Below are 21,912 nucleotides of genomic sequence, written 5' to 3' on the forward strand. Positions count from 1 at the left end.
TCAAATGTTAATGAAAAGCATGAGGAATGCCGTCGGGGTACCACATGCTCGCTTGTTATTTTTTCATGCACTGCAAAAATAAAGATTTAAAAAAAAATAAAAAAAAAAAATAAAAATTTTGTGCGTAGGTTGCTGGGCAGGAATATATATATTTTAAAAAAGAATGAATGTAAACTTACACCATTTTTTTTTTTTTTGCTCAATCTATGAAAGGGCTAAAAAATTATTATTTGTGGTATTATTCGTTGTAATCAAAGACATCCATCCATTCTTTTTCCCTCTGTCTGCTTCAACAAGACCCTAAAGCTTAATCTCTAAAGACTGTTGGAGAGTGTGGAAGAAGTACGGAGTCTAAGGTCCCCCATGCAGAGATGTAGAGTCGAGCCCAGAAGGAGAAATTCCTTTCTCTGCAGTCTGAAAGTTACTTTTGATTGTTTTGAAAAAATATATAAAAAAAATAGCACAGATATACACACCACTGGGAGGGAAGATATTCATTTAAGGTTAAAGTAGCCTAATTGAGATTTAAGAAAATAAAAACAACTATGGCAGCTATTCTTTCAGCTCAGCTACTTTGGTGATTAAAGGGGCACTATAGTCACCTGAACAACTTTAGCTTAATGAAGCAGTTTTGGTGTATAGAACATACCCCTGCAGCCTCACTGCTCAATCATCTGCCATTTAGGAGATAAATCAATTTTTGTTTATGAACCCTAGTCACACCTCCATGCATGTGACTTGCACAGCCTTCCATAAACACTTCCTGTAAGGAGAGCCCTATTTAGGCTTTCTTTATTGCAAGTTCTGTTTAATTAAGATTTTCTTATCCCCTGCTATGTTAATAGCTTGCTAGACCCTGCAAGAGCCTCCTGTTTGTGATTAAAGTTCAATTTAGAGATTGAGATACAATTATTTAAGGTAAATTACATCTGTTTGAAAGTGAAACCAGTTTTTTTGTTTTCATGCAGGCTGTGTCAGTCACAGCCAGGGGAGGTGTGGCTAGGGCTGCATAAACAGAAACAAAGTGATTTAACTCCTAAATGACAGTGAATTGAACTGTGATACTGCAAGGGAATGATCTATACACGAAAACTGCTTTATTTAGCTAAAGTAATTTAGGTGACTATAGTATTCCTTTAAGTTAAAAAAGTGAACTTGGGCGTGGCCTGGACGCAGAGCCGAGCGGGTGCAGGACAAAGCTGCTCCGGCTCTCAACTGCGAATCTGTCCGGTAAAAAGCCGAAAATCACTCTCAAAACCCGACAAATGGGCCACATACAGACGGCTGCTGAAGAGGGCTACGCATTGGTACCACACAACAGGTACCGACTGCAGAATACCCGGCGAAGCGACCCGAGGCCTTCAAGCATGGCCGGCGGGGAGGAGGCGGCCGCTCCTCCGTCGTCAGCGACGGCTTCCAGACAGAGCCTGAACACACGTTCCCCCCCCTATGGACCGGTGGGGGTCATCCCGGTCCCAGCTCACCACTACTTGCTGCCAAGCGACGACGGGGCAACCCGAAAACGACAGCCACGCTATGCAACTGCTGCCAAGATGGCGGACTCCACAGGGATCCTCACCACATGGGACCTAATGGAGCCGCTGGAGGTCCGCATCGACAAGCTGTTCACAGCCTTCTGGGCGAAGCTTGAGAATAAACCACGAAAAGTGCGACCATCGCCTGACCCACCGCACTCTCCCCACCACGCACCAAGCCTGTTCTGCCGGACAGCTCCCGAGTCACACATTGACAAGCGGCAGAGAAGACAGGTGAAGCCAACCACGCACTCTAAACCACCTCACCGCGGTGGTGGAGTTTCTACCAGGCCCAAAGATGTGCCTCAGGGCCCAAAGCTCGACCAACGACAGAAACGCAGCCCTGTAGCCCGCCCACGACGCCTTCCCAGGCTGAAGACCACATGGAGTTACACTCCAAAACACCGACCGCACCGTCGGAGGCTCACCCGCCGCTGGCGGCGGCAGAACACCGGAGCCCCACAAGACGCCCGCAGAAGGGATGACCCGGCCTCCTTGAGTAACCGCGTCAGTGGATCACAGGTGAGGGCCTTCACAGAGGCCTGGGGCTGGCGGTCGGCTACCATCGGCCTACGCCGAGCCGCACCCCCATGGATCTTACAAGCCGAAGGGGCCATCTTTCCCACTCCTCAGAAGTGTGCGGCTGCACTACCCAGCAGAGGAATAGGTTGAACTAACCTCCCTAGCAGACAGTCTCACTACCACCACACTTGGCTATGAACTGTTGGGACATTACCTGCTCGGCCACACGACCTCTCTTTGCTGGACTTTTCTTTGCAACTTCACCTCCAAGTTAAATGTTAGTTCCCAGGTGATCCCGCCGTCGCAAAAACCTCATGCACCATACGGAGCTACTGGCTACAGCATACCATCAAGCAGCTCCCTGCAATCAGGCAGCGGAGCTTGAGCTCTGGAGTCGGTCAGGGGACTACTCTAAATTGGCTACCGGAGCTTAGCACCTATTTTGGACCCTATTTCTGAGCAGCTGCTCTAGCCCTTAAACGCCATGCACCATATTTTGAGTTTTATGCCCTTTTCTTTTATTACTTGTCTTTCATTTCTGCATATGCCTCAATACCTGGACACTGGTGTCTTATAATCTTTAGGATAGCTAGTACAAAGTTGCTAAGTATTATAACGTGTAAGATTTAACTTTGAACAGCATACAGCCTGTACTATTATTGCCTACCTGGGTAGGAACGTAAATCTTATGCGACATACTGCAGTTTTAAACTGTGCAGCTCAAGTACATGATCACAGGCTACCACAATAAGGATGCTCTTACATTGCTAATCATTTTTGTTTTAATATGTACCGTATGCTAAACTTAGATGGCGACCCTCCTGAAAATGTCATATTATCGTTTGCTACGCTAGACTGATGTCTTTACCTACTCCTAGTTTAATCTACCGATAATCCACATGTGTTTATGTCCCCTATGCTATTGTAACTTGGAGTAAATCTAGCCTGAATCGTGCTATACTTACTGACTGCATGTATAGGAAATTTTATTGTATTTTGCTATTCCTTTGACTTTCTAACACGTCATGCAGTGCTCTTGACTACACTATGTTGTTACAAGTTCATAATTTAAAAACAAAAAAACGAAGCATCGTTATTCAGAAATGTACTAGTTTAACGCTGATACTGTCTACACCCACTAATGTAACCAAACTATACGTTTCCCTCTTCTCTTCTGTACCCCATTACAAATGCTTCAATAAAAGAAAGATTGACAATAAAAAAAAAAAAAAAAAAAAGTGAACTTACCTGAAATCACTCCCATATACATTGCATAAATCATATATCAAACGATACATGGTGTATTTAATGTAAAACATAATGATTAACTCACATTTCCTCTCCCCCCCCCCCTCCCCCAACCTGGTGTGCCTCATTATCTCTCTTGTAGCGTGGCCGATCACAGCGGTACAGGGGCTTCGGTTTTCTGTACCCAGCAGGACTATGAGCAAGTGCTCTCTCAGTGAGCACGTCCTGTTAGTCCAGCTGTGCGCTTCCTGTCAGTATCTCGATTCTTGCTCCCCCAAAACCGCTCACATTATTGGCAATATCAGTATTAATAGTGGCAGATACCGATATTTACCAAAATCCAGAAAATCGACCGATAATATTGGCCAAATCGATTATCGGTTTATCCCTAGTTTCCCCTGCGCTCCTCCCGAAGTTATCTTTGATTTGCCCTGCTGCAAATCTCAGTGACATCGGCACCCACTCTGTTCTTATACTGCCTAGCCAGCGCAAGAAGCGCCAGCTAGGGCGTTCCCATAGCAACCACAGCGCATGCACTGTGGTTGCTATAGGTGGAGAGCAGAGGGACCTCGTGTGGGAAGTCTTTTTTGCTCTCCCTTGTCAGTCAAAGACTCGGCATGCCAAGACTTTAACTGACAGCTGGAAGAAAAAACTATTTTTTAAATATTTTTTTCTCCTAATCTATACACTGGCTAGCACAACTGCTGGCACATTGTATTGATAAAATCTTTAGCTCAATCTAATGAGCATAAGTTGTTTGGGGCATGACAGGTGCACTTTAAATTTCAAATTCACTTTACATTCTCACTTTGGTGAATAACCCTGTAAATCTTCTTTATATCAACTTAAAGCTCATTGAAGTGGTCATTGAGTGCTGTGTCCCTATTGCACTTAATGCTGCAGTTCCAGAAAAAAAAAGCAATGTTTACATTGGAGCACAAAGTTTGTCTCCAGTGGCGGTCTACCAGACAGCCACTGGGGGTACTTCCTGGATCGAAACAGATCTTTGGTCTGGTAAATGACGCTGGTCATCCTTACACTCTACATTAGGACACCCAGCATCAGATTTTAGCATAGGAAAGCATTGATTCAGTGCTTTCCTATTATGAGGTCTAAGGCGCGCTTGGCTTTTGCTGTGCATGCACATTATCGTCCGCTCGCAGTAGGACACCAGAGGGGACGAAGCGTCAACCAAGCGCCAAGGGACATCTGCGCTTGGACTAGGTAAGTAAATAAAGGGTTTCAGCCCTTTAATGACGGGGAGGGGGGGCGCGAGGGAGCGATAGCGCCAGGAATACAGTTTTGTATTCCTGGCACTTATTGTATCCCTTTAATGTCACACCGGTCTATCAGCTTGGATGACTACATTACTTTAAAAAATATATACCTATATACAGTTCCTTATAGTTTCAAAATAACAAATCTCCCGCCATATCCCAACTTGGGAAGAATAAACCGAAGCTAACAGAGTATTCTAAAAAAGAATCATAAATATGTTCTACCGAGTACCATATCATGCATCCTATGAATATACCTTTCCTCAAGATCATCTTTTGGTTGGTCATCCATAGAGACACTGCCTAACCTCACAAGCTGCTATTAGGTTAGACTTAATGTCAGTTTCCACTAAAGTTACAGAGATTGAAATGAATCCACATGTAGCTGAATTCTGTCCGGCCTCCGCAGCACACTTGGCAGACTAGTTTCAAGACTTTATGCAGGAACGGAGACATTTTAGTCCCACAATTTCAAAGAGACTGTACCGAATGTATTTCATTCCTGGATGCTATGGGCAAATCTCTGAAGCTGCTGAACTTTGAGGCTGTCAGAGAACCAGGAAAAAAAGATTAAAGAGACACTGTAGGCACTATATTATTCCATATATTTGAATTGGTTATGTTATTATTTATATAGCGCCAACAAATTCCATAGCTCTTTACAGCGGGTGGAGGAACAGACATGGAGTTGTAACCACAAAGGAGTTGTAACCTGGACGCACAGGAACAGAGGGGTTTACGGCCCTGCTCAATGAGCTTACATGCTAGAGGGAGTGGGGTAAAGTGACACAAAAAGGTAAGGATAGTATTAGACTAGTGACAGTTGCAAGAGAGGAATAAGTCGGGAGCTATTAACAGTTTAATTGATACGCTTTTATGAAGAAATGGGTTTTTAGTTATTTTTTTTTGAGGGAGTGGAGACTGGGTGAGCATCTAACAAAGGAGGGAAGTGAGTTCCACAGGAACGGTGCAGCCCTCGAGAAGTCTTGAAGGCGAGAGTACGTACAGAAGATAGACGTAAGTCTTCAGCAGAGCGTAAGGGCCTATATACAGCACCTAGTCCCCTGGCACTGTCCCTCCATTTAGAGTTAAACCATGTTCTAGCAGTTTAACACTAAATAATGGTCCCTGGCCACCCACATTTACGGCCCCTTCTGGAGGTGTGACTAAGGCAGAGATTATACACTTCCTGATAGAACTTCTATTGACAGTATGACTAAGAGCAGTCAGCTGACACTGTCAGCCAATCACAGCTGCCAACTGCTGCTCAGGCTTTCCTCATTTGCCACAGCAGTAGAGGGGATGGGCTGCTGGGGACTCATTTAGTATTAAAACATTAAAAACAGTTTAATGCTGACTGAAATGATGGCAACAGGGGACTCCACACACTATAACCAGATTAATTAGATGAAGTAGATACAGTGCCTACTGTGTTCCTTTAAATATTACTTGCTGCCTTCACAACTAAGGCAAGACTACTGTTATGCGGACTGACTAACATGAGCCTGCTCTGAAAATTCAAGACTTGCAATTGAATACATAAAAAGAATTGTAGTTTGTGCACCTACTGATACACTTCCAGAGCCAACTGTGTCAGACTCTTTCCCGCAAGACAATTAAAAGATGGAAATGCATAAAAGGGTATGATATGCCAGGGTATACATCCATATGTTGGGCCACACACCATTTTTGGGAAAGACCTCTGCGACAAAATCAACCCACATTGTATATTCCACTACAAGATGATCATTGGAAATCAATCAGCCAAATAATGTTATCATTTGCTGGATGTTTCACCAACATAGTAAATAGATTAAGCATAAACCTGCCTGAAGGAGAATTGGCGGTATTCTAAGATATCGATGACAAAAAAGGCACAGCAGGGAACCGATGAAATATTACTTTTCACTATGGTAGCTGATAAGAGAACAGAATTGCAGTTTTAAGTGAAAAATAATCTAACTTGGGACTCGATTTAATATTGTTGAATAAGCTTTCCAAATTAATGATTTTATCTATTATCATAATTTTATTTATTTTTTTAATATACTGATGAGTCGAAAAGTTTATCCAACAATGTTAAATCGAGGTCTCAGTTATGTATCCATCTCAGCTAATTTGGTGAATTTCTGACAGTTCGAGGTATAGTGGATAACACTGTCCGTTAATGGTCTGCTTCAAAAATCTTTTGCGCCCACGTTCAAGCTGTCAGAAAGTTTCAAACTAAGCCCTACCTACACCTCAATTCAGGCAGACCCTGTGGAGTGGAGCACAGAAATATTAAATTTCAGTTAAACTAAAGTTCTACAGTACATATTGATCACACGTAAACAAAAAAGTTCTACCAAGTGATTTAACGCCCCCCAGTTTTTCCATTTGGAGGGCCACACGCACCATGAGTAGAGTAGTCATATGAACGCAAGTACGTTTGATGCAGTGCACCATTCCTTAGCGTTTTCTGCTTCAAAGTATTGTGTTGTCCACCTTTTCTGGCGATGATAGCTAAAGATGTAACTTCCTAACTATAAGCACTTCAGATCTAAAGACAAACAAAACAGAGCCAGTAATATCAAGTATGTAACAGGGATGGCAAAAACATCGCACCCCGCTAGCAGTAACTACAACTCCCATGATGCTTTGCCAACCAAATAGCAGACAAAGAGTTACTGTAGGCTGTGCCTGATATAAATATTATCTACAATAATTCATTCTTTCATTTTCGAGTAACAAATATCTGCTTTGCTGACATCTCCAAAAATAATAGTCAGTCCTGAAAGATTAACAGGATATTTGCGTTACTTCGATTGTGATCATGATTTATTTATTTTTGCATGAAAAATATGCAAGCATCATCACTGCAAAGATATTCAAATGACTGTAATCCAACATCTAAAACGCATGATTCAAGTCAGTCTCAGCACATCAGGATGATCAGGGACGCTATGTGACAGTAACGCAAGCACAAGGAACTGTCAACTTCTGTATGTCGTCAGAATCTAGGAGAATGCAGCTATGAGTAACACATTCCTACACTCGCCGAAACTCAAAGCCATGGTGCCACCCAATGAGACGTTGTTACTATGACTGATCCCTAAAGAGTAGATGAAAGCATTTATAAAAAAAAAAAAAAATCTTTTTATTCTCTGCCAACCATTAGGCATCATGGGAAACAGCACCAAAACTGGGGTACCAATTTTTGCTATTACTGTAGTAAATCATTAAGGCATTGCTGTGCTAATGCGATTGCTACAAAGTGGCTATGAAGAATACAATATAGCTGCATGATGAGTTTTGTAGAATACTTATGAAAAACAAGGTTAGACTCAATAGATATATTCATTTATATTACTAATAACAGGGTTAAGAAGATTTATTTTCGTTGCCAACCGTGGAGCGATGATCAATTTAAATAAAGGCCGTTTCCGAGCACTGTTAGAAGAGGCAAGCCAATGGCAGCACTCCATGGACAAAGTATGAATGATAGAAATTTACTCCAGATACAGCATGTACCCAAATTCATTGATGTTACCTAAATGCAAAACCCCATGTAAGATTTCTCACAATGGCTTGGAAGCTGGTTATGCATCATGGGAGTTGTAGTTTAACAAAAGCTGGGGATCTACATTTCAGCCCCCGCGGCTTTAAAACTCGAAAAATCTAGTAGTCGGCATTTAACATTCGTCCTGCAAACCATCTAAATTTACTCGCAAGTTATTTAATATCAGAATCGGTTAGGAGAGCTTTTATAACAATGTCAGCACAACTATGTAGTTAATACAAAACCTGATTAGGCAATGTGTGCTAAAATATCGGTTACCTGCAATGTGGATCCCAATTCACTACAATTTGCTGTTTAATGAATAAACCCCACTGAATATTGGAGCAGACGCAGTAAGGTCTAACATTCTCTGGTGCAATGACACCCACACCATTTTACACAATTAGGGTGCTCATATCACCGTCTTTGGTTCAATACATTTAAAAATGCATATGCCATGGCTGTACTGAACGAAAGGAAAACTGTGTTTAACATTTTACAAGTTACAGCCTTAAATTATGCCAAAATTAACAAAATAAAGCACTTCCCTAAATAAATAGGAGGTGTAGTCATGATATACAGTCACTTGTGAATCATTTAATGAAATGCAGCACAATATACCAGAATGGTCTAACGCACTTAATCAATGAGGGATTTATTCAAAACAAGGACGAAGGGTATTAGAGTGAAAACTGAACTGCAAAAAAATAAAATCAAATAATAGGCCAAATTAGCAAGGACTGAATGATCTAACTCCAAAACAGATATTTTTGGCTAAAGTTTATCATTCATTCCTCAAGTCACTGTTTAGCGAATAAGCAGATTAGAAGAGAGTTGCAGTGATTGCTACCTTTGGCACACCAGATGTGTATAAACATCTGGTAGACTAGTCTGGCCGTTATTAGTATACAATATGCCGACACCGGTCGGGTACTCTACACTCGAAAAGATAACTACTGGAGCTCCAGCAGCTGCAGATCATGTTTGAAATGTTTTTACTTGATCATCCTTAAAAGTCCCAAGGATAACCATCAGCATCGTTGTGGACTACACTTCCCATGATCCTCAGACACATTTTTATATACACAAAAAAAAAAGGCATGGCCAACATCTGGCACTCCAGTTTTGGGGTTTTTTTTGTTTTTTTGGGGGGTGGTGGTTACGCCATTTCCCATAATTCACAGGTTTCATCCCTCCATACACTAAACAAAAGCTTACATCTGCAATCCTGTTTTTTTAGACTACTCTTTCCATTATTCTCAGCCATGATATATCTGCATACCATTCTAAGCAGCAAAAGCTGACATTTGGCACTCTGTTTACTTTAAACTGGGTTTCCCATGATTCTAAGCCATTCTTCTGCATACTCTTCAAAAGACAGCCAACATGTGGTACTGGACTAATTTTAGACTACAATTCTCACAATACTCAGCCACTGTCCTTTTGTACCCTTCAAAACAGTCGTAAGTTAACATTCTGAACTTCAGTGATTTCAGACTACATTTCCCATAACTCTTGGTCATCCGTGTCCATACCCTTCAAAACATGAATGGGCTAAGCTTAAAGAAACTCCAGCTGTTGGGAACTACCTCACCGATAATGCCCAGGCAGCCTCACAGCTTGCTTGACAGCATAAGAAACCTAGTTCTGCATAAGTATCTGTCTGAGCATCATTGGGTTAGTAATGCTGCCAAGGATAAGCTATAAAACACTGCATGGCTACAATCCCTGCAATTTAAAAAGGGATATCACCCATGTGTATCCACTGCAGCTTAAGCACAATACATTACAACATACAACTATACCTCACTCTGTCACTACATCCTTCCATTAGATCCTGGTTTCTGCCAGGAGCGATGGGTACACATATGTGTATAAAGACTGGGGTACACCATCTTCGGCACCCCAGATGTTTTGGACTGCATATCCCATGAAGCTTTTCCAGCATTATGGTTGTAAGAGCATTGTGGGAGATGTAGTCCACATCTTTAGTGCCAAATATTGCTTAACCCTGATAAAGGGGGGCTATGATGGCACCCCTAGGTGTTTCTGATCTACCCTCAGCCAGCATTATGGTTGTAAGAGCATTGTGGGAGATGTAGTCCACAACATCTGGAGTGCCAAATTTTGCTTAGCCCTGATAAAAGGGGGCTGTGATGGCACCCCTAGGTGTTTCTGAACTACCCTCAGCCAGCATTATGGTTGTAAGAGCATTGTGGGAGATGTAGTCCACAACATCTGGAGTGCCAAATTTTGCTTAGCCCTGATAAAAGGGGGCTGTGATGGCACCCCTAGGTGTTTCTGAACTACCCTCAGCCAGCATTATGAGAAATGTAGTCCAGAGTCACCTGATGCCCTCTCCCAGCACAGCAAGTCACCAGTCAGATAGAGTGTCAGCTCCTGGGCCCATACTCACTTCCTCTGCAGGGTGGTGGCCGGGCTGTTGCTGGTGCTGTGTCCCCCGCCAGCCCCGGGGCTGGAGCTGCGGGAAGCCCCGCGGTTCCCCCGGGTATCCCGTGCCCGGTGGTGGTGGTGGGGTGGGGTGGAGTACGCCTGGCCGGGGTAACCCCCCTGCTGCGGTGGCTGGGAGTGGTGATGGTGCTGCTGCTGCTGCTGCTGCGGTGGCTGGGAGTGGTGGTGGTGGTGCTGCGGTGGCTGAGGGTGATGGTGGTTGCCGTACCCCCCGCACGCCTCCCGGTAGTCCTGCCGGTGCTGCTCCCGGTCCCCCCGGCTGCTGGGGGTGCTCTGGTTCTCCCTGAGCTCCCGGTTCTCCTGGCTGACCCGGTCCAGCTGGACCTCCAGCTCCTCGATGCGGCGGCGCTGGGTCTCCAGGAGCTTCTGCTGGCTCTCGATGATGTTGTTGAGCTCCAGCAGGTACTCCACGGCTCGGTTCGGGGATTCCTGGCCCCCGGGGTTGGGGCCCGAGCCGGCTCCCCCTTCCATGGCCGAGATAGAGGGGGGGGTGGGGAGTCGGGATTCGGAGCAGCGGCGGCGGCGGTGATGCTCGCTCAGGCTGGGCGGCCGGGCATGCTGCCGGGGGCGGAGCGCACGATGCTACCGCGGCGACTGCTGCAGAGTCACTGCGCACTGACAGGCGGGGAGGAGCCGGCCGGGGGGTGGCGGGAGCGCGCACGCCGCGCCCACAAACAGCTTCGGCCAATGTCGGCGCGAAGGCGGGGCGCGCTGGGAGAAGCTTTGGCCAATCACGCGCTAGAATGGGTGGAGCGGCGTTGGGGGGGCTCCGCCCACAGCAGAGCTGTCAGAACTGACACCTGCGGGGGTTGAGCACCTCGTACGGACAGGAAGGATGCCAACTCCCATGATGCTCAGCGAAGGCGTTCCCCTTCAGAGCTATAGCATGATTGGAAGTGAATTGTTGGGAATTCTAAAAATAATAATAATAATTTTAGGACAAAGTAGGCAAATTGAGAACATAATTTGGAAAATTTGACCAACTGGGCTACCATGGTCAAGGTGTGATAAAAATGCCTGGGATCATTTTGTGTGAGTTGTGACTGCCATAAACATTATACATGCAAAATATTTTGGTCTAAAATGTGGAATTTTAATTTAAAAAAAAAAAAACCTACTCCAAAACAACTTTAGATCATGCCCCTGCAGTCTCATTGAAGCCTGTATGAAAAAAAAAATGGCTTTACTTTTAATGAGATGTTAAATTGCTTTAGTAGTTTTTACCCACTGCTCTGTAAATGGAACTTTGATCAAGCACAGGAGACTCATGTAGGGTCTAGATGAAGATTATTAACAAAGCATATTAAACACAATATCCAATAAAATAAGTTTAAACATTAGATGTTTCTTTACAGGTTGTGCAAGTCGTATCCTTGGAAGCCTGACTAGGACTGCATACACAAATGTATTTAAATCCTAAATGGCAGATAATTGAGTAGTGAGACTGCGGGGGAATGATTTGTGCGCCACAACTGTTTCATTAAGTTAAAGTTATTTTGGTGCCTTACATTTCCCTTTACATTAAATAAATAGCAGAGGTGGGAAGCCTAGCAGCTTTATCCACCATGTTTTCTTGGATACAAACATCACAACATGTTAAATGGCAGCACAAGAGAAGTGGTGCCCTCTTGCATGAGGCATTCATACACTACCAGAAGAAAATCAATTCTTTAATTTAGGAGAAATATCAGATGTACATATCAGCTGCCTGTAGGAGCAGAACTTTTAGAAACATCTACGTCCCCCAAAACGCCATTTCTCTGTTGTTTGCGCCATAATTTTAAAGGCCAACAAGAATGAGGAAAATCGTTTCTCTTACTTCCTCTCTCCAACAATGAAGAACATTTAATTGCCAGGTAGCAAAATTACATAAGTATATGAAAATAGATATGAAAAGGAAAACATGCGCATTGGTACGCAGGGTAGGAAACTTTGTAGATAGGCACCTGTAGGCAGCTGATAACTACTTACTGGAAAATCCATATCTGGGTCCCCTTGCTCTTTATGTGGACCCCATTAGTTGGAACAAGCACATATTTTATCAGACCTTGCTGCCCCCAATTATTATAGTGGTACTGCCTTCTTCAAAGAAGTGAAGCACTCGGCATTGGGTGTCATAACAGTGGTATGCAGTTTGTATTTTGTAATATATTTAAAGATTTGCTCACTGAGATCATTTTTTGACTATAGAATGCGTCACCAACATAGGTAAACATTACACAGCATATAATCATCCCAGAGATAATGTAACTGTTACTTTAATATTGATTACAAATATTAGTTACAAAATACATGGAGTCAGAATTTTTGTTCTTTAACAGGTAACCAAACTCATGCAAAAATGTCCATAGAGGACCGAGAAGACAATTTGGCCAACTGGGAGCACCTGGCACAAACATTGCGTGCGTGCATGCCTGGTCAGCAAGCCAATATGTGTACATGGTCAAGGTCCCTCTCGAAAAAAGGTTAAAGCCGCCATTGCCTTAACTGATTTCACTTCTGTAGGATGTCAATGTTAGATGCTGCAAGGTAGTACGTTTCATGTGACTGTACCCCCCCATCAGCATGTTCGCTGCCTAGGTGTTCTCTTTGACTCCGACCTCTCCTTCACGCCTCATGTTCAGTCTACTGACAAATCCTGTCATTTCCATCTTAAAAACATTGCGCGCATCCGCCCCTACTTAACGCCACATGCGACTAAGATGTTGGTCCATTCCACTGTCCTTTCTCGCCTTGACTACTGTAATCCGCTTCTCAGTGGTCTTACGTGCTCCCAACTTGCGCCGTTACAGTCCATAATGAATGCGGGGGCGAGGCTCATCTTCCTGTCCGCCCGCACCTCCCATGCCTCACCCTTCTGTCAGTCCTTACATTGGCTTCCTATAAAATATAGAGCTCAATTTAAAATTCTGGTTCTTGCTTTCAAATCTCTACATAATGCTGCTCCCACCTATCTTTCCTCCCTTATACACAAGTATGTCCCGACTAGGTTCTTACGATCTGCTGAAGACTTACGTCTATCTTCTGTCCGTACTCCCACCTCTGATGCTCGCCTTCAAGATTTCTTCCCTCCTCCGTTAGATGCTCACCCAGTCTCCACTCCTTCAAAAAATCGTTAAAAACCCACTTCTTCATAAAAGCGTATCAATTAAGCTGTTAATAGCTCCCAACTGATTCCTCTTCTGCAACTGTCACTAGTCTAATACTATCCTTACCATTTTGTGTCATTTTACCCCACTCCCTCTAGCTTGTAAGCTCATTGAGCAGGGCCCTCAACCCTCTGTTCCTGTGTGTCCAACTTGTCTGGTTACAACTACATGTCTGTTCGTCCACCCATTGTAAAGCGCTGCGGAATTTGACGGCGCTCTCTAAATATCATAATAATAATAATGTTGGCGTGATTACGGTGTTCAGGAAAAGATGGTGGATCTAGCATGCCTACTTGCATTGGAGCTGGTGCTAGCCTCTGTAATACAGGGACAAGCTGGCTGCTTGCTATCAAGGCAGATAATAAATCTTGCTGGCCTCAATAGCAGGCTATGAGAAATCCCTCACACTTCCTCCGCTGTACCTATAGGCAGGATTGGAATGGCCACTTGACATTTGATGTTGCTGAGAGCTACTGCAGCATCCTTTGGTATTCAGCACTGCTATGCTCTAGTTTGTCCTACTGCTCAATACATGGTCAGATCTGCTCCAACAAGAGGTGCTTCAGCAGCCAAAACACATTGCAATGACATCTGTACGTAGAAAAATTCATGGGGTACCATGGTCAAGGTGTGATAAAAATACCTGGATCATTTTGTGTGAGTTGTGACTGCCGTAAACATAATACGTGCAAAACCTTAACACTTTCACAACCAAGATTGATTTATTTAAAAAAAAAAATAGAGTGATCTAATATGAATAGCTAACATATAGATGTAGGATTAAAAAGTAATTTTTGTGTAAAGGGTTGCATTTGAATAAATAAAATGATGTAAATGTACATAATTCAAATGCATAATTATACATTTGTTTTTCACAGAAATATTGGAGAGAGGGTAATAAAACAACAACTATTGTATGGTATCCTTTATCTCGCTATATTTCAAACATGCACAGAAGCAGAAAAAATGGATTTCCCACATTTGGCAGTAGGAATAAAAAAATAAATATATAGAAATGGACAAATGCTCTTTCATGCGTATATGTAAAGTACCTGCTTGCATTTTAAGAAATGCAAATTCCTCAAAATGCCACAGAATGTCACAGAGCAATGTCTATGTATGTGACATTGTTACAAGGGGCGAAAGCGGGCAATAGCCCTCCATAGATTATTCATTGCCCACCATGTGCCCTCCTCTTAAAACGTTTCATGCTAACTGTACTTGACAGAGTTGGCACCTGCCTAGCCACACGGCAGATGCCTACTCTGCCGAAATATAAAAGGGAGGTACGGGCGTCAAGGTAGCGCTGCACTTACTGTGCTGTCTCTGCGGACACTAGCGCAACCTGCAGTGGGATATGACATTGTCCCGACATTGCCATTACTACACGGTGCACATAGGACCTGTGCAAGGAGAGTACAGAGGAAAGCACAGTGATCCCATCCCAGTGACAATCACTGGCCACCAGGGAGAGGATCCACTCCAACCCTCACTGTGAAAGGAAGGGAGTCAGCGTGGACCTCTTCAAAAATATATACAATGTGTGTGTGTGAATGTGTCTATAAATGTGTGTCTATGTCTGTGGTTATATGTGTGCATGTCTCTGGTAAGGTGTGTGCGTGTTGTTATGTATGTGTGTATATGTGGTTATGTTTGCGTATGTCTGTTATTGTGTGTGTGCATAAAAATGTTTATGTGTTTAGTAGATAGATCCCTTATTTGGTATCCTTAAATATGGCAATCCCACACTGCAAATTAAATAGTTACCTACTACACAACTGAAATATTAAAATTAAGAAAATGGGGGGCGGGGCCGGGCCACCGAGCCGAGCGGCAGCCATTCATGCCGGCTCCGGCTCTGAGCCACCAAAAAACTTAAAATGCAGACCGAGAGCCCACTAAAAGCCGGGGCACAACATGCCACCAGATGGGGAATAGCCCAGGAACACGGCGGTGTGTCATACGCCGCACCGGCAGCCTACTCGGAGCACGGCTGACACACGAGGCCCATACACCCGAGCGGTAAGCAGAGGCAGCGGAATGAGGCGACAGCGGGCGAGACAGGGATATCGGCCCGGCCCCGCTTCCCCCCCCCGGCCGGTGGGGGTGATCCCGGCCCATGAGTCCAACCTTCGGAGGCTGGAGAGGGAGGCCCACGCGGCACATTTCCCCTTCCCGCACAGAAACAAGATGGCTGACGCACATGCTGCAGGGGACCGCGCTGAGACACCTCGGCCCCCCCAGGTTGAAGGATCCTGCGGATGGACCCCGCTGGGCGGCAAACTGGTAGGCGAGGAGCCGGCCTTAACCCCTGGATTTGGTGGTGGATCCAGGGGAAACAGCCCCCAGCTCTGTGAGCCCTGTGGGGCCGGGGCGTGTGGCCCCCCCTGGCGGACCGGTGGCCGGGGGGGCGCGCACCGGCGCCATGCATGTGACCGGAGCAGGGCGAGGCGCAGCAAGGCTGGAGCTCCAATGAGGTTCTGCAGGAGCTGGGGAGGTGCAGGGGACAGGTGACCCGCGGACTTTCAGGGGGGGAGAACGCTGGACTGCCGCTGTCCCTGAGTGCCCACAGTGCAATGGAGCCTCTCGCTGACAGACAGGAGCATGCCCTGGGGGGAACAGGAGGGATTTGCCACGATGGGGGCGCAGGGAGGACTTGGCTGTGGACTACCTGCCCATCATCTATACCCTAAATCTATAAAGCCGTTATGCATATTCCCAGGAAAACGACAAAGCCAAATGGACAGTCGCCTCACACCGGGCGCTAAAACGCCATCTCCAGTGGAGTGGACTCTCCTTTCTTATCCTCAGAGGTTTTGGATAAAGATACGCCTGATTAATCTCTTGCGTGACAAGCTACTACAAAGCCACATCCAGTGGAGAGACTCACCAGTTTTTTCTTTTTTTTCTTTTTTCTTTTTTTTCTTTTTGTCAAAAATCACTGCCAGTGATCCTACAACCTGTTATGTCTTGCTGACTCAGCCTGTAGCTAGTATAGCATGCCTTATCAAACTTACGTTTAACTCTTAACACGCTTAGTTATCCTAGCATGTTATGTTAAATAAGCGACTTGTATTAGCCTAAACCGTACTACAGCAGACACAGTATGCCTAACTATATCTAAATCAGCCTGTTGCTAATTTAGAATGCCTCAATATGCCTACTTACGCTAGCATGTTATGTTCTAAACGGTATTAATGATATTATTTACCAAGTTGACGATCTAGTGCAGTCTAAGCTAATAACTTTAAATGTAACGAGCAAGCAACGCCGACTCATGTTTTGTTTCTAAAACCATATATAAAAATGTGCACTGCTCAAATGCCAATATTGCAATATGTTTATGCTAACGAACGCTATTGTGGCAGAGTAAGCTGTCTTGTATATCAATGCACTCAAAAATAAAGAATTAAAAAAAAAAAAAAAAAAAAAAATTAAGAAAATGGCTTGTCTTAATGTTTTTTTTTTTTTTTTTAATTCTTTATTTAGGTTGTGCATGAGTTAACAAGCAGATTTGCACTGCCACGATAGCTAGTGCAATCAAAGCAGTATACATTAAACAACAACAGTGTGGTTTCACATACAATGCACATTTTCTTTTTTATGATAGCTAAGTAGTCCGTAGGCTAGAGATCAAGGTCTAGTCTAAGCTTTGCAGACATTGTGACGTGGGGCTTTGCTATCTAGACTGAGAATAGGTTAGTACACGCTTAATGGTAGAAGTACAATGTGCTTGGGTTTGAGCCATATAACATGTGGGTGCAGGCATTATTTAGTTGACAAACATCTAGTGAGGTCCCCCCTGCAATCCCAGGCTAGTCTAAGATAAGATAATAAATTCACTTCAACTTATGCCACAACAGCGTGGTGCAAGAGTGACGCCAGGGTTAGATATTGGCATATTTTTAGGCTCCAACCTCATTTTATACTAATAATAGTAAATGGAAAACATGCTAGTTATCAATTGAGAGAGAAAGATTAAATGTCGGTGAGCAATACCTGTAAACACAATAATGAGTTTTTAAGTGTGTTGCGTTTCACAGCCTAAATATACTCATCTAGCTTAGGCAATGTAGCATATCCCTGGCAGGGTTATCCGGCTAGCCTAAAAATTAGTAAAATTAGTAAAATGAAGGCAGGGTTAACTCAGTGCACGTTATATGTCATAATGAGTTTACATTAGCGAGATCAGGCTTGCTATTCATGAGTGTGCTACTATGATATGCGTATGCAGAAATTAGGGTATTTCAGGCTATATATACGTAAAAGTATAATGATCACTTAGATATGAACAGTATTAGAGTGATTCAACAGGCTGATATCCACCCTATGGCACACACATCACCATGTACTTGGCTGCTGCGATTGTATGGACTCCAAAAGAAAAATCAAAACAAACTTATATACATTGAAAATATAGAAAGATGTGTTAACTAAGGCATTAGATAGAGTCATTGGATACTGGGCATCCCGCGAGTTTGCAGATAAGTCTGAAAATCCAGTAGGTGCGGGTAGCTTAAAAGATTGAGTCAGCTCGTGTGGGTAGCGAGTCACGTAACAGTAATAAAGGATAAGAAAAATATGAATAAACTATGTCCGTGATGCCGAATTAACGTTTGAAGTGTTTTCCTCTGCTACATGTGTAGAGACATATGCAGACGGTCGACAGGGGGGGGTATGGTATGCCCGAAAGTGTGTCCAGTATCACTGAGCCCCAGTTCATGTAGTGGCTGCCGCGTATGAGTTTGCAGTGGGTCGTCGGGGGACGAACTCCGGTGCGGCGGCTGCGTTCCTCCCCAGTGGGCGCCTGGGACCGGACATGTCTGTCACTGTGGCGAGTGCAGTCGTGGGGAGGTTCAGTAGTCCTAGTGCCTCCGTGGCCTCTTGCATATTATGGACTATGTGAGAGTTGCCTCCCCGTTCAATCTGAAGGGTGCGCCCTGGTCCCCAGCGGTACCGGACTTGGTGTAGTCGCAGGAGGGATGTGAATGGGCCCAGTGATCTCCTCCACGCCAATGTCCCCCCTGAGAGATCGGAGAAGAAGGAAAGTGTCATCCCCTCAAAGGTAAGTGTTGGTTGGCCTCTGACGGCTGCCAGGATTGCTTGCTTGTCACTGAGGGACTGGAACCGGACTATGAGGTCCCCTGTGGCGGTAGGTGGTGCTCTCGCTGACTTTGGTAAGCGGAATATGCCATCGAGGGTGATTGCTTTGGCTGATTTCGGGGTCACTAGCGTGGTGAGAAGTCTCCTTGCCAGATGTGGTAGTTCCGCCTCTGGGACGGAGTCCAGGACTCCCCTAAGTTTTAGGTTGTTGCGGCGAAGTTTATCCTCCTGGGAGGCCAGTTGCTGCTCGTGGAGCAGTGTTTGCTGCTGTAGGCTATGTATTGCCGCTTGCAGTTCTGTCATCTGTGTCGTGTGATTATTAACGGTGCTTTCCACAGCTCCCAGCCTGGTTGTGATGAGTTTAAAATCCTCTCTAAGCAGGGCCACATCTGCTGCTATCTTTCTATGGTGGTCTGCCATGAGTTCCCCTATAGCCTCCATAGTCACTGGGGTGGGTGCTTTCATGGGTGGTTGTGCCTGTACCAGTGTTTGTACCTGTGTGGTCTCGGGCTGTGGGGGGTCCCCATCCTCTCCTTCAGAGGTCCCGTCCGAAAAATCGGAGCATCCGCCATGCATGGCCGCCATGTGCGCTCCGGTTGCGGCCTGTGCTTGCCGCCATAGCGCCCCGATATCCATGCTTTGTCGGGGATTTTCGGCTTTTGCTTTTTTCGATTTTCGACCCATTGAGGTTGTGTGGGTCTCTGTGGGTGTCTGGAGCGGAGTTGGGTTGTGTTTGCTCGTTTGTATAAGGGGTTTGCTGGCTCAATTGACGGGAGCCCCGCAGCCATGCGACTGTCTGCTTCCGGCTTGTCTTAATGTTGACTTCTGCTGCTTAGAAGATAACACCCTAAATTGGTATCCTTATGCGGGATTTCCATATTTAAGCATATCAAATTGAGGTGCTGTTTAGCAGATAACTCTCTTATTTGGTGTCCTTAAATATGGCAATCCTACATAAAAATGGCAAGTAGGGGAGATATCTACTAAACAGTTGAAAGATAAAAAATTAAGAGCTGTCATTTGCTAGCCCAGGACAGTAATGTTTTCACACTAGTGGAAATTATTAATGCCCCCCAAGTTTTGACTGTTGTATCCAATGTGCCCCCACTATCTATTGTTCCTAGAGTCGCCAATGTTTGTACAAGTAAGTGCAAACGCCTTGCTGAAACTTTAAGTCTACTATAAAAGGGATTGATTGCTGTTGAATAGAAAATAACATTTTAAATTCCTCCCATTTCTACGCTATCTATCTGACGGAATTAATCGAAGTTCTAGCCTTTTGTAATGCATTTTAACACCCCCACTCTTATGAGTAATGTTCATTTAATATCCTAAAGTCATGTAGAGCAGAACCCAATCATGACTAAATAACTGTCTGTATTACAGGGAATGGACCATCACACTTACAAATGATTATCATATCATTCATTGGAATATCTGAGTCAAATTATCCCCTTAAAGGAACTTTCTTGTGTTAGGAATACAAAAACATATTCCCCTAACATTTCTGTTGCAATATCTACTTACAGTCAGCGTAATCACTTTATTTCTACCCGCATGCTGGTCTCAGCTTTACCAACCCTCTTCCGTTGGCTGAAATCTTCAATACTGATGACCTCCCCATAGAGGTGTAATGGCTTAATGGGGAGCGGACAGCATCTCAACGCAGAGCATGGAGACATAGAGGGTTTGTCCTGTAATATTTGCAGGACCGTATTCAGGAAGCCCCTTCTAATGCCCCTGACTTCTTGTCCACTGAACAAAATTAATGCAAACCACTCATCTTGTTTGAATGAGAAAACATTGAAAACAGTATAGCACTGCGTATTTTGCTGGCACTTTTTAAATATTAATAATAATATTAACACAGGCTTAAAGACACCACACTTGTTGTTTAACCCCCCCCCCCCTCCCCCCCCCCCCCCTTACAGGTGGTTGTAGCATTTTTATGGCGATGGGGAACAAAAGCCATGATTTTTTTTTTTTTTATAATTTCCTGTAACACACATCTTGAACACATTGTACTTAAAATTGTGATTAAACATGCTATACGTGAATATTTATGCCATACTGTTAAGTTTATGTACATTTACATCCGTTTTTAGTGTTAACGAAAGGCCCCTTAACCCCTTAAGGACACATGACATGTGTGACATATCATGATTCCCTTTTAGTCCAGAAGTTTGGTCCTTAAGGGGTTAAGCTTTTTACATAGACTACCTTACAACCATGACTTGGGCAAAATTGACAAATTTAAAGAGACATTTCGGGCATGAATTGACCAATTTCTACAATATAGTATAAATATATTTCTTTAACTGTTAATGCAATATCAATAAAATAAAAATTGAAAAATATAACAAATTCTACTCATATTTCAAGATCCTACAATTGTTGAAAATCCACAGACTTTTCACTTAAAGGAACACTATAGCGTTAGGAATCCAAACATTATATTCCTAACGCTATAGTTTCCTGTTACCTATCTAGATGTCACCGCCCTCGGTCAGGGTTTGAAAGGTGAGATTTACTTACCTTTCAACCCTTGCCGCGATAGTCTCGATGATGCCATTCAAGATTGATAATCTGAGTCAATCCAATGATTCCCCATAGGGAAGCACTAGGAGGCTAGTACACATAAGTGCACATAAGGTGCCTTCAGTGTCCCTTTAATTTTTAGAACCCTGATATGCTTATCCCACTAGGTGTGCTTTATGTTTATAGCAAGGGTCTCTATAAGTTGTATTTCACTTTATACTCTTGCCTTTTATAGACAGCTGTAAGTGTGAACCATGAAGATGCGTTAGGAATAACGGTCAATAATAAAGATTAAGCCTAAGGAGCTAAATTAATTCTTAAAGGACAACTGTAATCAAATTTTCACTTCTCATTTTTAAAAAGTTTATGACATTTACTGAAACTGAATTTTATATTTTATTAATGATGTATATTATTATTTTGAGAAATTTAAATTTTGTATATTTGGCTGAGCAGACTCTACTGTTATCTGAACAGCTGTTGTTCAATCACAGCAGCAGGCAAGTTAGGCTGAGCATCACTTGGTTTGA

The 21,912-nt window shown here is 43.8% G+C and overlaps 2 protein-coding genes across 5 annotated transcripts in view; one reads left to right on the forward strand and one right to left on the reverse strand.

Moving 5' to 3' along the window:
• Positions 1-11,194, reverse strand: part of IQSEC2 (IQ motif and Sec7 domain ArfGEF 2) — a 198,392-nt gene extending 187,198 nt beyond the window's left edge. For all 4 annotated transcript variants that reach the window (XM_063432534.1, XM_063432532.1, XM_063432539.1 and 1 more), the window contains exon 1: positions 10,537-11,194. In XM_063432534.1, coding sequence (XP_063288604.1) covers positions 10,537-11,063 — 527 coding nt within the window. In that variant the 5' untranslated portion in view covers positions 11,064-11,194. The remainder of the gene's footprint in view (positions 1-10,536) is intronic.
• Positions 1-21,912, forward strand: part of G6PD (glucose-6-phosphate dehydrogenase) — a 239,085-nt gene that overhangs the window by 7,973 nt on the left and 209,200 nt on the right. The window lies entirely within an intron of this gene.

The sequence above is a fragment of the Pelobates fuscus genome, chromosome 9 (assembly GCF_036172605.1).
Source record: "Pelobates fuscus isolate aPelFus1 chromosome 9, aPelFus1.pri, whole genome shotgun sequence".
Taxonomy (NCBI): domain Eukaryota; kingdom Metazoa; phylum Chordata; class Amphibia; order Anura; family Pelobatidae; genus Pelobates; species Pelobates fuscus.